Source organism: Pleurodeles waltl, chromosome 5, assembly GCF_031143425.1.
Source record: "Pleurodeles waltl isolate 20211129_DDA chromosome 5, aPleWal1.hap1.20221129, whole genome shotgun sequence".
In the NCBI taxonomy this organism is placed as follows: Eukaryota; Metazoa; Chordata; class Amphibia; order Caudata; family Salamandridae; genus Pleurodeles; species Pleurodeles waltl.
In genome coordinates, this window is record NC_090444.1 from 63,759,938 (window position 1) to 63,778,395 (window position 18,458).

Below are 18,458 nucleotides of genomic sequence, written 5' to 3' on the forward strand. Positions count from 1 at the left end.
TTTATCTTTGTGAATGATTTATTTTTATAAATGTCAAAAGAATACAAGTGGCCGCAGTCAGCAGGAAGGTAGTCAGGATGGTAAAAATGGGTAGCCAGACACGCAGCCAGCATTGTAGACCTGTGGTCGTGGAATCCATGCACTGTTTGTAATTAAAAGTGTCTAAGTACCTTTCGAAGGATGGGTTTGCATGGTTATACAGCTTCAGAATATGTTATTAACACAGTGCGGTGCTCTCTGCCAATCTACTGGTGATGAACTAATAAAGCTTACTTTGCCCCTCAGGAGACACTAGCTGCTAAACTATCTGTCTCGTTACTACGGCACACGGAGTTCATCCCCTCGGACAAGTGTTTCTATGAGGCCGGAACAGCTGCCAAGGTAAGTGAGCCAGTACGAGAGAGTTCTAGTTCAGGCATCGTGCCAGATAATGTGCATAACTGCCCATAAAACAAGCGATCCTAAGTATCTGTTGATGAAATGTTCAACTTGTAGACTCATCAGAAAACTTTTAAGAATTCATTGTGCTTTGCAGTGCTCATGTCTGTATGCATTGGTACATTTTCTTCTGTTCGCCCCCACCATCCTCAGGCATCTGGATCAAGTTACGCCCACCATGAACAGATTAAGACGTTGCTTTTCATATCATGGCCTTTCCCCAAAGTTGACCCGTTTTGTGCTTTCAGGGCCAGGGAGACCAGCACCTCCTGCCTGACAGCCTGCTCTATGACTCTTTCTCCTGCATACCATTGATGCTTTGGCTCCAGTGCCTCTTTTGGTTTTGATGACCAACACGCCAGACAGGGTTATTTTCTGGGGAAGAAGGCGTCCTCAGGCCAGGAGATTCTTGCTGCCACCAGCGCCCTGATCAGCAGATTTCTTCTGTCCAGTCATTATGCCCTCACCACTAGACAAGAGCTCCTCACTGGGATGATCTGAGTTGTCGCACATGCCTAAGACCATAGCATGCTGTGGTGTTGTCTACACACATAACATCACCACCTACATAACAAGGTGATCCTGCTGCCTTGCATTAAAGACCGTTCTGGGATATCCAGGTTGTGTTAGCATAGTGGTGCCTGCAAGAGACGCCTTGCCAGTTTAATCCCACAGGAATACTGCACGGTGAGGTGTCATAATGGACTCAAACTACCACTGTGCCATGCAGAGGGCTTGGGGTGTTTGAGCAGCTTACCCATGTGGCCCATCTAGTTTGCTTTCACCATATCCCACTCCAAAACAGGCTCCTAATTGCTAGACTTAAATTGGCTCGATACACGCTGCAAACCGAGGGTGCCAGTGGCAGCTTATGACGCCAGATACCACCTGTAAAATCTGTAGGTGGAGCAACATCAGGGACCAAGATTTAGTGGACACTTCAAGCAAGTCATTGCCAACATCAACTGGAAACAGATACAAACCAAGAAAATCACTATTTAAAGGTGACAATAGACAAACTAGCCTGCCTCTCCCATTGCCCTTAAGCAAAGCAGTTCTGCACCGTGGCTTTCTTCTTCATTAGCAAAAGAAAAAAGAATTGTAAAAGGCTGGAGTGAAAATGGTGGAAGTACTATTCAATAGACTATAAGGAAAAATAACTTCTTATCAAAATTAATTCAAAATTGAAACTGCTAAGAATGGATCCTCAGAAATATTCCAAATCGCGAAATTGTTCTGGCAACCAAAATCTTACAACACTGATGCTAAGCCTTCAGAGGATCTTTGCAACTACCTCTGAGGCTTCTTTGAGGAAAATATAAAAAATAAAGGTGATTATGAAACTAGGATTCAGGAGGAAGCTAAATGGGAGGTGCCTCCTGCCACTTTTTCTAAAATAAACAATACAAGCACTTGACCCTTCAACAATCTGAACAAGCATCCACCCAGCAAGTCTTGGTCTCAGGATGACTTTTCAGAGTGCTGGCCAGAGCGATGGAAGTAATTAATCCAATCATCAACACCTTGTTTAACCCTTCCTTTGACACAGCTTCTGTTCAATTCACCTGGAAGCATGTAAGGGTAAGGCCTCTTCTAAAAAGAAATGCCACCTGAAGACGGATATTGTATCCAACTTCAGATCTGTTTCTTTGTTCCCACCTTTCTCTAAGATGTTAGGAAACCTTGTTAACGTACAGCTATCCGAATATTTGGAATAGTCAGTATTTTTGCAGCCGTCTCAATCTGACGTCAGGCTCAATATTACAGTTAAGCTGTTTTATTGTAAGTGTCTGAATATATTAAAATAACATGTTCGGAATTTGCTACTAATACTCAAGGGTGTCCAGGTGCTAGCTGAAAAAGCTCGGAGAAGTCGTGCAAAGCAGAAAAAAACCTAGTGGCGAGATAGATTCACGGTCTCCTTACAGTTTTCACAGCTTTCCTAAAAACTAGTACAGTGGAAGCTGATCTGATAGAGATGGGCAGTGTTCCATGCCTTAGAAGCTCCTCGAAAGAAACTTCTGCCACCCCAGGTCAAATGTTTAAACCTGGGAACTGTAGACAAGAAGCAGACCTGAGTGATCTGCCAGGTTTATACCATTTAATATTTTCCTTGAAAAAGCAGGGCCTTGATTGTTAAGTGCTTTAAAGACAATGCAGAATGCTTTGAAGACAATTCTCTGCCTTACAGGACACCAGTGCAGTTTCTTGATGTGATCTGAAAGCAGAAAGTATTTAGGAATATTAAGGAGTAAGCAAGCAGCATCATTTTGCAATGATTGAAGTTTACTTTGAACTGATTGTTGGGCATATAGTTGACAACCACTACAATAGTCAAGCTTGGACATTACCAACGAGGTAACAGCCAATTTCTGTAAGTGGCCAGGGATAAGTGGAAAAATCGTTTTTAGAGTCCTGAGCATAAAAAAAGCAGAGGAAGTGACCGGCTTGACATGATTGGCAAAAGACAGTCTGTTGTCTAGTAGGATCCCGAGATTGCGGGTCTTAGGGACCGGTAAAGGGACTAGTTTCTGCGGACAGCAGGAGTCTGTCCAGAAAGAACGATGTGTACCGAAAAGTAACACTTCTATTTTGTTAGAGTTTAATCTCAGGCAATTTTTTGTCATCCATGTGCTGATGGTGCACATACATTCGCAAAATCTAATCCCTGTTGTTGACTCTGTGCTGGCACATGAGATAACAATTTGAGCGTTGTCAGTATAGGAGGTAAGCGAGAAGCCATAAGATCTAATTAAACTGGCTAATGACAAGACATAAACGTTGAAAAGAGTGGGACTAAACAAGGAGCCCTGAGGAACCCTGCAGGGATTGGAGGATGAGGGTGAAACAAATTCACAGAAACGGACCTCCTGAGGACAATCCGAGAGGAAAAATTGAAACCGGTCCCGGGCCACCCCTGTGATCCCTGTGTCAGCAAGGCATTCCAACAGCAGCCCGTGATTAACCATGTCAAAGGCTGCTGACAAATCGAGCAAGATGAGGGCTGCCCGCCCTCCTCCATCAAGAAGACCACCTGATCTCCTCTGTGGCCTTGATCAGCACTGTTTCCATACTTGATTACTTCGGAGCCCAAACTGGGTATCATCAAGGATATTATTGGTATTGATGTACTCCACCAGTTGCTTATTTAAGATCTGTTCTGTGATTTTAGCTGGAAAATGTAGGCAAGATATTGGACGATAGCTGCGTGGATCCTAAGGGTTCAAGTTGGGTTTCTTTATCAGAGGAAGCACAGAGGCTTTCTTCCAAAGAGCAGGGAATGAACCAAGTTTGAACATGGCCTGATATATATTCCAAATAACTGGGGTGATGGTCTCTGCTGCTAGCTTTGCCACTTTTGGGGGGGCAGGAGTCAAGCAGCAACCCGGATTTGGTGGAGGAGATGAGATGCATTACTTCCTCTTCAGAAGGAGGCATAAAGTCCATAAGACAGGGTCCATCGACTGGGAGAGAAGATGCGACCTGGGAGGAATAGGGTAAAGAATTTGCAGTGATGAAAATCCTGTAAACATCTTCTACTTTCTTCTGAAAACAGCTAGCCAGCAAGTTGCAAAAAGGTTGGCTGGGGCATGTTAAAGCATCAGTGGGGACTGTGGTCAGTTTGGTAATCATATGGAATAATGCCCTGGTGGAGTTAGCAGAAGTTTCGATTTTATTAGTGTAGTATGCTGCCGTCTTCTTAACAATCAAGGCTTTGTATTCCGCCAGACAGATCCCAAAACATTAGACACCAGCAAGAATGTCTTTATTCTTTTGGATTGATCAGCTGCGTACAATACTGTTTCACTTACTATACTCCTAGAACATCTGTCTGAGATGGGTATTTGTGGCCAGGCATTAAGATGGCTCCAGTCTTTCCTTTTTGATAGACAACAGAAAATAACTATCTTCAATCTCTCTTTAGGACGCAAAAGGCTCAAATATGGTGTCACACACAGATTCTCTTTGAGCTCTACTCTATTCAGTGTTTTTATGCCTCCCCTGGCAAAATTATTAGAGTCTTTTGGGATTAAAGTAGTTTCTTATGCTGATGACACTCAGTTAATGGTATTAATGGACAAAACCACTGACATTCCATATGCTTTCTTTAAAATGTGACTATCCAAGGTTAATGAATGAGTGCAGCAGAGTAATTTAAATGCAACACAGACAAAACTGCAATTGTTATTGGAGCCATCAATGACTGGTAGCCAAAAGGGCTCCCAATTCATCCTCCCCAGCACTGGTAACAAGTTAAATTTGATAGTTTAAAGTTTTACGGTACTTGTTTTATATTACTCTGTACACTAAACAAATTCTTGGAACTACTCCTTCTTGAGGCGAAAATAGTAGTTGATGCATTCATTAGTTCCAGACTTGACTATGGCAATAGCCTTTATTTAGCCTTCTCCAAAGTCCTAATCATTTGCTGCCGATGGTTCAAAACCAGCAGCAAGATTGGTCTTAAAAATACCTTGCAGTTCATCTATCTCCCAGCATCTCAAACAGCTTAACTGGCTGCCAGTGCAGAAGCGCATTCAGTTTAAGGCGCTCATTCTGGCATATCCAGCATATCATGTCACCTGTCCCAAACATCTTTGGAAAAGATTCCAACTAACCCAATTGGAGGCCTGACATTGAGCAATGCTATGCTCTGTACAATGAAAAAGAAATCAAGCTAATAAGGAAAGATGGAAGATCTTTTTCCTTCTTGACAACAAAGGAATAAGCTTCCTTTCTCTCTTCGATCCATTAATACTGAGAACCATTTTAGAAAGCTTTTGAAGTCTTGGATATTTTGCTTATAATTTCACTTTTTGGACAAATTACCCATGACTGTTGGTTAACGCATGGGACGCCTTCTGTATCAGCTGTTTTTACTTTATAAAACATTTTTTGTTCATTAATTATGAGCAACAGCAAAATATTAATCTATCTTTATAAAAACTGTTCTGTTCCAGAAAACCTCACAACAAACCATGCTTAATTGCTGGCCAAACACCACTCACACACGCTTGTCATTTTAGTTCTCCGTCAAGGTAGTCATAATTGACAGCCTTCCATTACGCCGACAGCAATCAATCAGTTGTGTTGTAATTGCTTTAGGAAATGTATATGCTGTCAAATGATCAGGTTTTCAGTTCCCACATCTTCACATTTAGTTAGCAGATCTGCTTTCTCTAAAGTGTTCTTTTCAGCTCTTCGCTGCCTGTCTGGCTCCGTTCCTTAGTGTGACATTTTGTTTTAATAAGGAAACTATATCAGTTTAAGCATACTTAGCATCTTTAATTTGGAAGACTTTAAAGTAAATACATTTATTTAATAAAGCTTGCAAATGGCCACCTCCTAAAAAATAAAGTTTTTTAATTATTTCTTTTATTTTTTTTTAATAAGAAAGGTTTTTGTTTTTAAAAATCATCTACAATCCTTCCCAAGTGCAGAGCAATTTAGTGTTTGACTTCAATAAAAATTCCTATGATGGGAGAACTAGGATTAAAAGTAAGAAACGTGTTCTACTTGGCTTTGTGTTTGCTTGATAATGTATCAGAATTCTTTGAAATGATAATGTTGAAGTTACATGCAAAAATAAAAGGCAAAGTATGCATATTCAGTATAAACAAAACAACGTCTAAAGTTAAATACCTAGATGGTACAGACCAAGGGCCTGATTTAGATATTGGTGGACAAATTACCCAGTCACAACAGTGACGGCTATCCCATCCACCAAAATCGAAATCCCATTATTCCCTATGGGATTTAGATTTCAGCGGACAGGATATCCATAAACATTGTGATGGAGTAACCCAACCGCCAATATGTAAATCAGGCCCTGAATCATTACAATTTTAAAAGTTAATAGGATTTTCATCAAAAAGTTGTTCACTCGTGAGTTCAATGTAACAAAACTTTCAAAAGTTTTTTCCTCTTTTAATAAGGCGGTGGGATGGGAGAACATGGCCTTCATCTTCCTCAATAGATTCCTGGATCTTGTTGATGTGAGTATTTGGTAAACTATTCACTTCCTGGGCTCCTCTGTGCTGGTGGATTAGGTCCTTTTGCCAGTATATAAAAGGTATATCCATGGCTAACATGCTTTATTCTGAAATGTCGATCATGTTTTGTAAGGATTACAGATTAAGTTGGGATTTAAATGTTTCTTGAACGAGTACTTTGTCTTCTAGGGTCAGTGCTATACATACAAAGATGTTGTTTTTTCTAATGTTTTATTCGATTTTGATGATGGCTTTTATAATTTCTGATACTGAAAGCATTACAGTGTTTCTGTTTCTTTAAATAACTCTTGTGCCAGAATACCCGGAGTGACTTCTCAAATCTGTAACAGAGAATCTTTAAAGGGAGCCACCAAAGAATACAATTAGTTTAATTTTTCTTCCTATTTTGAATTGGCACAAAGGTGCCACAACATTACCCGCCCCCTCGTAGCCCTCTCCTGGCACTGAGCACCGTCAACCTACCTTATTCTTTTGTAGTTTATACTAAAACCACTTTTGCTATCTGCAATGGCTCATGTAATAACAAAAAAGATTACAGAGAGATGAGCTTTGTCTGTCATTAGGTAACAAGCCTTCTTACGCCAGGTCGGCATTTGATTGGCCAGCAGTCGTGTTAGTGTGCCTAAGGAGTGCTTCATTTTTAGTGCTTGAAAAGGTGCCCATGCACTGCAACGTAAGCAGAGTATTAGAAAATATATTTCCGGCCTTTCGCTCCAGTAGAAACCACCCATGCTGCTGCCAAGTTACCCCAGTACTGCTTTCTGTCACATCGCAAGATGAGCAGCAACAGTGCATCATGCTGCATGGTCCAGCAGCAGCAGTGGTGGTGTTATATGGCACAACACATTGCATGTATTAGAAGCAAGTGGGCTGGTGCTCGTCCATAGCACTGCAGGAAGAGCTGCAGCAGTGCATCGTTCTGCGTGTTCCAGCTGCAGCAGAGGTGGTATGATGTGGTATAACACATTGCATGTACCAGGTGCTCGTCCATAGCACTGCAGGAAGAGCTGCAGCGTGCATTGTGCTGCATGTTCCAGCAGCAGCAGAGGTGATATGATGTGCATAACACCATTACATGTGCTAGAAGTAAGTGGGCTGGTGCTCGTCCATAGCACTGCAGGAAGAGCTGCAGCGGTGCATCGTGCTGCGTGTTCCAGCAGCAGCAGAGGTGGTATGATGTGGTATAACACATTGCATGTACCAGGTGCTCGTCCATAGCACTGCAGGAAGAGCTGCAGCGTGCATTGTGCTGCGTGTTTCAGCAGCAGCAGAGGTGGTGTGATATGGCATTACACATTACATATACTAGCAGCAAGTGGGCTGGTGCTCGTCCATAGCACTGTAGGAAGAGCTGCATCAGTGCCTTGTGCTGAGAGTTCCAGCAGCAGCAGAGGTACTATGAACTTTTTTTCATAGTATATCTGATAGAGACTTCTAGCTGCAGATTCCTTACCTTAGAAATTCCTGGCGTCAGCTTGAAATCCGGATTTTTTTGCTGAGCATTACCCTTCGCGTGCCGTCGTGTGGCATCGTTCAGATCCGCGTGGTGACGTTGGAGCCGTCTGTGATGTCACAGTCACCTATAAATGCACCACCAGGCGCGTACGTCAATTATTTTTCTTCCGCGCCGGTCTGGAATCGAGCTACCCTCTGCTTTTTTTGGCGGGACCGCTCGAGGAGCCCCAAGTCCTCTTCTTCACACTTGAGGTCCTCAAGGCACTCGGGGAAGAGGCACAAGAAGAAAAAGTCCAAGCGGACTTCGACTTTGCTATGCCCGTTGTCCGATGAGGCATCTCGGGAACGTCAACGTTCTAGGCACAGTTCAGCAGAAGCAGAACCAATGCCAGTGCTGACTTCGATCCTCCCAATCCCCTGTCTCCCCCCACCTCCACACACACTCTCCCTCCCTCTCCCTCTCTCTCCCTCCCTCTCCCCGCTCCCTCTCTCTCCCTCTCCCCGCTCCCTCTCCCTCTCCCTCCCTCTTTCCCCCTCTCTCCCTCCCTCTTTCCCCCTCTCTCCCTCCCTCTTTCCCCCTCTCTCCCCCTCTCTCCCTCTCTCTCTCCCTCTCTCCCTCTCTCTCTCCCTCTCCCCCTCTCTCTCTCCCTCTCCCCCTCTCTCCCTCTCCCCCTCTCCCTCTCCCCCTCTCTCTCTCCCTCCCTCCCTCTCCCTCCCTCTACCTACCTCTCCCTCCCCCTCCCTCCCCTCTCTCCCTCCCTCTTTCCCCCTCTCTCTTTCCCCCTCTCTCTCTCCCTCCCTTCCTCTCTCCCTCTCCCCCTCTCTCCCTCCCTCCCTTCCTTTCTCCCTCTCCCCCTCTCTCCCTCTCCCCCTCTCTTTTTTTCTGGGAGCTGGAGCGATCCCTGCTCAGCTCAAAGAGTTTTACGACGCCATGAGCTTCGTAGGTGAGCGGGCTGTCCCCTTTGGCACGCCTTCAGGTCCGCTGGGTTGCCAGGGGTCGGATTAGGCAGCTTCGGCCTCTGCCCCGTTGGGGACTCCAGGATCCAGAGTGATGCCGAGTACACACAGTCGGCTTCCCCCGGCGTCTTTCCTGAAGTCGACACTACACCGGCACCCACTGGCACTGTTGGAGCGAGCCCCATCCCTGATGATCCGGAGCTGGAACAACATCGTACAGTGCCAATTCTGACTTCGACGGCGCAGACAGGGGCCAGATCAGTGCCTGAGGCTTATTATGATCAGCCAGACACAGGAGGGGAATGGAAGGGGGTCTCCGGACCATTTTGAATTTGGTTTGCAGCATATGGACTGGTATGAGGAACTAGGGGAAGCTGGCGGACTGGATACCTCTCCAGATACTGGCATGCTCTCACCTCCTACTGTGGCTGTGGAGGAGGGGGCTTCATATGCTATGGTGGTGCGTAGGGCTGCTGAGATCTTGGTCCTAGATTTGCCTACGGTGCCAGTCAGGACTAACCTCCTGACTGAGGTGCTTCAGCCGGGTGTAACTACATCGGAACCAATGTTACCGTTCAGTGAGACCCAGCACAGGAGCTCCTGTTAATACGACATTCGGCCTTCGCCATCGACCATCTCCTAATGACCCTAGTTTCCTCACCCAACACCCCACCCCAGAGAGCTTGGTGGTCCGGGCCTCCACTCCCCATGTTGCCTTCCCTTTTGCTCCCCGGATAGGGAATCCAAGAGGATGGATCAGCTTGGAAAGAAAATGTTTTCTACCTCCAGCCTGACATTAAGGTCCGTAAACACCTCATGCCTATTGGGACGTTTTTCCCATACTTAATGGCATACTGTGGCACAGGTGCTGCCCCAGGTCCTGGAGGATGTGCGGGACACTCTCTCACAAGCTGTAAAAGATGAGAGAGATGCAGTGAAGTTTACGATACGGTATGTGGTTTGGACACGACTGACTCGCTGGGTAGGACGATTTTGACGGTGGGCCTTCATTGCCATGCCTGGCTCCGTACTTCTGGTTTTTTGGGGAATGTCCAGGCAAACCTTATGGGACATGCCTTTTGATCACTCACACCTACTTGGAGAAAAAGCAGACTCGGCGCTTGAGAGGTTCAAGGATTCTCGGGCTACGGCCAGTTCCTTGGGCCTCTCGGTGCCTGCTCACCAGAAGTCTGCCTTTCATCCCTTTCGAGGCACCTGCAAATCAGCCACCGTCCTCTGTCAAATCAACATCCAGTGTGAGGACGAGGTTGTGGTACCTTCAGACCCAGAGGGTCTAGCCAGATGTCGGCCACCACCCAGCCCCCCTCTTCCACAGCGCCAAAGTCGTCCGAATATGATTCTGCAAGAACACACACATCCAGTTGGAGGGAGAATTCAATTTCATCCCCCAAACTAGCGGCCCCTAATATCGGACAAATGGGTCTTGCAGATGATACAGAAGGGCTATTCCCTCCCCTTCCAGTATTTCACTCCCTTTATGCCTCCATTCAAAGAGCAGCTGATGGAGGATCACTTAATCTTGCTCCTTGAGGAAGTTATGGCCCTCTTGGCCAAGGGGGCCATAGAAAGGGTCCAGATATCACAAGTAGGCAGTGGTTGTTATTCCCGCTACTTTCTGATTCCAAAAAAGAACAAGGGTCTTCACCCTATATTGGATTTAAGGGACATCAGTCTCTTCCTCAAAAAGGAGAAATTAAAGATGCTCATTCTAGCTCAGGTCTTGTCTGCCCTAGACCAAGGAGACTGGGTGGTAGTGTTGGACTTGCAGGATGCGTATTTTCACTTCCCCATCTTGCCTGCCCATTGGTGCTACTTGTGGTTCAAGGTGGGCCACGAGAACTTTCAGTTTACCATGCTCCACTTTGGTCTCACCAGTGCCCCTCGGGTGTTCACCAAAGTGATGGCGATGGTAGCAACTCATCTGCGCAGGTTAGGGATTTCAGGCTTCCCCCTACCTTGACGACTGGCTGTTGAAGGCTCCTACGCCCCAGGCACTCATCAACCACCTGCATTTGCTGGGGTTCACAATAAATAAGCCAAAGTCATACCTGACTCCCTATCAGAAGCTTCCTTTTATCAGAGCTGTTCTAGACTTAAACTCCCGAGCAGCGAGTCCAGGATATTCAGGTTATGATACCGATGTTTCAGCCTCTATCCTGGATTTCAGTGAGACAGATTCTGAGGCTGTTGTGGCTCATGGCCTCCTGCATCCTGTTAGTCAAGCATGCCAGATGGCATATGAGGGCTCTGCAGTGGAACCTTAAGTTCCAGTGGACGCAGCATCAGGGGAATGTTAACGACACGGTTCAGATCTCAGAGGGAACTGCAAAAGACCTGCAGTGGTGGTTAGTAAATTGTGATTGGGTCAGAGGCAGACTCCTCTACCTTCTCCAGACAGATCTCACAGTAGTGACAGATGCGTCACTTCTGGGATAGGGCGGCCATCTGGGAGAGGTGGAGATCAGAGTTTTTAGGTCTCAGGTGGAATCTGGACTCCATTTCAGTGTGCTGGAGCTCCGGGTGATCCGACTGGCATTGAAATCATTTCTTTCTGTTGTAAAAGGTAAGATAGTGCGGGTGTTCACGGACAACACCACCGCAATGTGGTACTGCAACAAGCAGGGAGTTGTAGGGTCGTGGACCCTTTGTAAAGAGGCTCTGCGTCTCTGGACATGGCTGGAACAGCAGGGCATAACCCTGGTGGTTCAACACCGGGCAGGTTCTCTCAATGCCAGGGCGGACAAACTCAGCGGTCGATGCCTAGCGGATCACGAATGGTATCTCCATCTGGAGGTGGCACAAGGACTCTTTCAGCAGTGGGGAGAGCCTTGGTTAGATCTGTTCGCCTCTGCAGAGTACACTCAATGTCACCAGTATTGCTTGTTGGCGTTTCCAAGGCGGCAGTCTCTCAGCGATGCTTTTCATCGCGAGTGGAGTTCAGGCCTCCTACACGCATTTCTGCCCATACCACTTCTGCCCAGAGTTCTCAAGATGATCAAGAACGACTGGGCCCAGGTAATCCTAGTGGCTCTGGACTGGGCAAGGAGAGTTTGGTATCCAGAGATTCTGAAAATGAGCATCAATCCTCCAATCAGGTTGCCCCTTCGGGAGGATCTTCTGTCACAGTAGCTGGAGAAAGTTCTCTGCCCGAACCTGTCAACTCTGCCTCTGCATGCGTGGAGATTGAGCAGCAACATTTGATGGCTTTTGACCTTCCTCCGGAAGTCTGTAAAGTTATTTCGGCATCCAGGCGTCCCTCCACTAAAACGGTGTACGCCTGCCGTTGGAAACGCTTTGTATGTTATTGTACAGAAAGGTCTCTTGATCCTCTTTCTTCTTCTCTTTCTGATATCCTTCTCTTTATACTATCCCTTGCCCAACAGGGTTCTGCTTTGGGTACTCTCAAGGGCTATCTTTCTGTCTTATCGGCATTCCTTCGACTACCTGATCAGCCTTCCCTTTTCAAATCTCCCATTGTACATAGATTCCTCAAAGGGCTTGTACATATGTTTCCCTCTACAACGTTTGTTACGCCCCAATGGGACTTAAATCTGATCCTCACATTTCTAGAGTGTGTTACCCTTTGAACCCTTACAGAACTGCCCCCTCCGGCTGCTCATCATCACGACAGCCTTCTTAGTGGCAATAACATCTGCCAGGAGGGTGAGTGAGATGCAAGCTCTTTCATCGAAGCCACCGTTTCTCACTATCTATCCAGATAAGGTGGTTCTCAGAACTCGTGCCTTTTTACTCCCCAAGGTGGTGACCCCATTTCATCTGGGTCAGAACATCACCCTGCCTGCCTTCTTTGCTCCACCGCATCCCTCTAAGGAAGAGGAGTGACTCCACCGGCTAGACCCAAAAAGAGCATTTGCATTCTACCTTGACCGCACAAAAGAGTTCAGGGTGGATGACCAACTCTGTGTGGTACGTGTGAGCAAAGAAGGGTCGGGCAGTGCAAAAGCGAACCATTTCACGCTGGGTTGTTCTCTGCATGAAGATTTGCTATGCATTGGCCAGGAAGCAGCCTCCTGAGGGCTTGAGGGCTCATTCTACCAGGGGCAACGCTGCTACCACTGCGCTAGCACAAGGCGTTCCAGTCCTGGAGATCTGCCAGGCAGCAACGTGGGCATTCTTGCACACGTTTGCAAAACACTACTGCCTGAACAGTCAGATACGGAGAGACGGACACTTTGCCCATTCGCTCCTACAGAACTTTAGTGTGAGTGGAGGTATCCTCAGCCCACCGCCAGGAGGTTATGGCCTGGGTATCTATTCAAAGGTAAGGAATCTGCAGCTAGAAGTCTATATCAGATGAACCAGATACTTACCTTCGGTAACGCATTTACTGGTAGAGACTATTTAGCTGCAGATTCCTTACACCCACCCAGGCCTCCCTGCTCTGCGGAAATGTCTAAATAGGGTTAGGGTTTATCCCTTTCAGGGCCCTAGATATTGCACAGACGAACTATTGGTTCTATCCATGACTGCGCTTCTGGCGTCAATGTTCGGGGGTAAAAGAACTGACGTACTTGTGCCGGGGTGGTGCCTTAACAGATGGCTTCATTTACGCCAGGCAAATCTGAACGACGCACACGGATCTGAATGACGCCACCCGACAGCGCACGCAGGGTACTGCTCAGCAAACAATTCCGGATGCCGAGCTTACGGCAGGAAATTCTAAGGTAAGGAATCTGCAGCTACATGGAGCCTTTACCAGGTAATGCGTTACCGGAGGCAAGTAACTTGTTCGTTCGATGGCATATGTTGCTGCAGATACACATGTTTGGCACAGTCCGCTGCCTGGTGTTGGGCTCGGAGTATTACAAGTTGTTTTTCTTCAAAGAAGTCTTTTTTGGTCACGGGACCGAAGGACTCCTCCCTCTTCGGCTCCATTGCGCATGGGCGTCGACTCCATCTTAGATTGTTTTTTTCCGCTGTCGGGTTCGGACGTATTCCTTTTCGCTCCGTGTTTCGGTTCGGAAAGTTAGTCAGAATCTCGGAAGAAAGCGTCGGTATTGTTCCGTTCGGTATCGGGATAGTTAGGTACATCGACACCGATCATCGGAAGACTTTGGGGTAGCTTCGATTCCCCCATCGGGGCCTGGTCGGCCCGACCGCGTGCGACATCGAAGCCGATGGAACGGACCCCGTTCCGTTTCTGCCCAAAATGTCACAGTAAGTATCCTTATACAGATCAGCACTTGGTCTGTAACTTGTGCTTGTCCCCCGAGCACAAGGAGGATACCTGTGAGGCCTGTCGAGCCTTCCGGTCCAGAAAAACACTCCGGGACCGAAGAGCCAGGCGTCTACAAATGGCGTCCACGCCGACAAAACAACGTTTCGACGACGAAGAGGAAACATTCTCGGTTCCGGAATCAGAATCCGGAGACTCCGACGTCGAACAACAGCAACAAACTGTGAGTAAGACGTCGAAAAGTAAAACCATCGACAAACCGAAAGCCCAGGGGACGCCACTGCCAACAGGCCATGGCTCGACCCATAAAACAGACGACCCGTCGAAGGCGCCGAAAAAGGGCACGCCCATAGCGAAGACACCCGACTCCGGTCGAGGGACCGCCATGGAGCAACCTCGGAGCCGAGAAAGCGGCTCCGAGAGACAAAAACAAGATACCGGCACCGAAAAACATCGGCACCGAGAATCCATGCCGAAAGGAACAAAAATTCTGTTGGTGCCGAAACCGAAAAAAGATTCTCTCTCGGCGCCGAAAAATACCACACCTTCATCCTACTCAGAGGAACAAGGAATAAGTGGCCAGATGCACAGATTTGGACAAGAGCTCCAAAGTGTAGAATCAGACTACACACAAAAGAGACTGTACATCCAGCAAGACACAGGGAAGATATCAACCCTTCCCCCAATAATGAGGAAAAGAAGGATGAGTCTCCTCAAGGATGAAGCACAACCACAAGCCAAAGTGGTTAAAAAAGTCACGCCTCCGCCTTCTCCACTACAACAGGCATCGCCGGCACAAACACCGCCACAAATGCACTCACCAGCGCAAACTACCATAAGTCAAGATAATCAGGATCAATACGCTTGGGACCTATACGACACCCCAGTGCCGGACAATGATCCAGATTCATACCCCACAAAGCCGTCACCGCCAGAGGACAGTACCTCATACTCACAACTGGTGGCTAGGGCTGCAGAATTCCACAATGTCCAACTGCATTCAGATCCTATAGAGGATGATTTTTTATTTAACACCCTCTCGGCTACACATAGCCAATATCAATGTCTCCCAATGCTACCGGGGATGTTACGGCACGCAAATTTTTTTTTTAAGAGCCCGTAAAATCAAGAGCCATCACCCCAAGGGTGGATAAAAAATACAAACCACCACCCACAGATCCAGTGTTTATTACTTCGCAGTTACCACCTGACTCCGTAGTAGTAGGGGCAGCTCGCAAAAGAGCAAATTCCCATACATCTGGCGACGCCCCACCTCCGGACAAAGAAAGCAGAAAATTTGATGCGGCAGGAAAGAGTAGCATCACAGGCAGCCAACCAGTGGCGCATCGCAAATTCTCAAGCGCTGCTGGCAAGATATGACCGCGCTCACTGGGATGAGATGCAACTTCTCGTAGACCATCTTCCCCAAGAATACCAAAAAAGGGCGCAGCAAATAGTTGAAGAGGGACAAACGATCTCAAACAATCAAATCCGCTCTTCACTGGACGCAGCCGATACTGCAGCGAGAACAGTCAACACTGTTGTCACCATAAGGAGACACGCTTGGCTCCGCACTTCAGGCTTCAAACCTGAAATCCAGCAGGCTGTCCTTAATATGCCCTTCAACGAAAAACAACTTTTTGGCCCTGAAGTGGACACAGCCATTGAAAAACTTAAAAAGGACACAGACACGGCCAAGGCCATGGGCGCACTCTACTCCCCGCAGAGCAGAGGCTCTTTTAGAAAAACTCCATTTAGAGGGGGGTTTCGTGGCCAACCCACAGACACCACCAGCCAACAAACAAGAACCACACCATATCAGGGTTCCTTCCAAAGGGGAGGTTTCAGGGGATATAGGGGGGGTCAATTCCAGAGGAGTAGGGGAAGATTCCAGACTCCAAAAACACCTCCACCTAAACAGTGACTTTCAAGTCACGCAACCCCTTCACTCAACACCAGTGGGGGGAAGACTAAGCCAATTCTACCAATCTTGGCAACAGATTACAACAGACAATTGGGTATTAGCAATAATCCAACATGGCTATTGCATAGAATTCCACAAATTCCCACCAAACATCCCTCCCAAAACACGCAAAATGTCACCACAACATTTAGAACTTTTAGGACTAGAAGTTCAAGCACTACTGCCATGACCACATTAGACCTAAAGGATGCGTACTTTCATATACCAATACACCCTTCTCACAGAAAGTACCTACGGTTCGTATTCAAAGGAATACATTACCAATTCAAAGTGTTGCCATTCGGAATAACAACTGCACCAAGAGTGTTCACAAAATGTCTAGCAGTAGTAGCAGCACACATCAGGAGACAACAGATACATGTGTTCCCTTACCTAGACGATTGGCTAATCAAGACCAACACAGTAAAAAAATGCGCAAACGACACCACATGTGTCATACAAACCCTTCACAAACTGGGGTTTTCCATCAACTATACAAAATCACACCTAGAACCGTGTCAGACACAACAATATCTAGGAGCAACCATCAACACATCAAAAGGAATTGCCACTCCAAGTCCACAAAGAGTGCAGGCATTCCACAAGGTAATAAGTGCTATGTTTCCAAACCAAAAGATACAAGCAAAATTTGTGCTAAAACTTCTAGGCATGATGTCATCATGCATAGCCATTGTCCCAAACGCAAGACTACACATGCGACCCTTACAACAGTGTCTAGCATCACAATGGTCACAGGCACAGGGTCAACTTCAAGATCTGGTGTTTGTAGACCGCCAAACATACCTCTCGCTTCTATGGTGGAACAGCAAAAATTTAAACAAAGGGCGGACATTTCAGGACCCAGTGCCTCAATACGTTATAACAACAGATGCTTCCATGACAGGGTGGGGAGCACACCTCAATCACCACAGCATTCAAGGACAATGGGATATACACCAAACAAAATTTCATATCAATTACCTAGAACTGTTAGCAGTATTTCTAGCGTTGAAAGCCTTCCAACCCATAATAACACACAAATACATTCTTGTCAAAACAGACAACATGACAACAATGTATTATTTAAACAAACAAGGAGGAACACACTCAACACAATTGTGCCTCCTAACACAAAAAATTTGGCAGTGGGCGATTCACAACAACATTCGCCTAATAGCACAATTTATTCCAGGAATACAAAACCAACTAGCAGACAACCTTTCGCGAGACCACCAACAAGTCCACGAATGGGAAATTCACCCCCAAGTTCTGAACAAGTACTTTCAAATTTGGGGAACACCCCAGATAGATTTGTTCGCAACAAAAGAAAACTCAAAATGCCAAAACTTCGCATCCAGGTACCCACACCGCGAATCACAAGGCAATGCTCTATGGATGAGTTGGTCAGGGATATTTGCATACGCTTTTCCCCCTCTCCCTCTCCTTCCATATCTAGTAAACAAGTTGAGTCAAAACCAACTCAAACTCATACTAATAGCACCCACATGGGCAAGACAACCTTGGTATACAACTCTTCTAGACCTTTCACTAGTACCGCATGTCAAACTACCCAACAGACCAGATCTGTTAAGACAACACAAACAACAGATCAGGCATCCAAACCCAGCATCATTGAATCTGGCAATTTGGCTCCTGAAATCCTAGAATTCGGACACTTAGACCTCACACAAGAATGCATGGAGGTCATAAAACAAGCTAGAAAACCTTCCACTAGACACTGCTATGCATCTAAGTGGAAAAGATTTGTTTACTACTGCCATGCCAATCAAATACAACCATTACATGCCTCTACTAAAGACATAGTAGGATACTTACTACATTTGCAAAAAGCAAATCTCGCTTTTTCATCTATAAAAATACACCTCGCAGCAATATCTGCTTACCTACAAACTACTCATTCATCGTCTCTATTTAGAATACCAGTTATTAAAGCATTCATGGAAGGGCTAAAAAGAATTATACCACCAAGAACACCACCAGTTCCTTCATGGAATCTTAACATCGTCTTAACAAGACTCATGGGTCCACCTTTCGAACCCATGCATTCCTGTGAAATGCAATATCTAACCTGGAAAGTCGCATTTCTCATTGCAATCACATCCCTCAGAAGAGTAAGTGAAATACAGGCATTTACCATACAAGAACCATTTATTCAAATACACAACAATAAAATAGTTCTAAGAACAAATCCAAAATTTCTGCCAAAAGTAATCTCACCATTCCATTTAAATCAAACAGTAGAATTGCCAGTGTTCTTCCCACAACCAAATTCTGTGGCTGAAAGGGCACTACATACATTAGACATCAAAAGAGCACTAATGTACTACATTGACAGAACAAAGCTAATCAGGAAAACAAAACAACTGTTCATAGCTTTTCAAAAACCACACAT

The 18,458-nt window shown here is 46.2% G+C and overlaps 1 protein-coding gene across 2 annotated transcripts in view; it reads left to right on the forward strand.

The window, feature by feature from the left end:
* Positions 1–18,458, forward strand: part of IFT172 (intraflagellar transport 172) — a 589,829-nt gene that overhangs the window by 510,830 nt on the left and 60,541 nt on the right. For both annotated transcript variants that reach the window (XM_069233572.1, XM_069233571.1), the window contains exons 43-44: positions 286–381; positions 6,375–6,434. In XM_069233572.1, the coding sequence (XP_069089673.1) occupies positions 286–381; positions 6,375–6,434 (156 nt within the window). The remainder of the gene's footprint in view (positions 1–285; positions 382–6,374; positions 6,435–18,458) is intronic.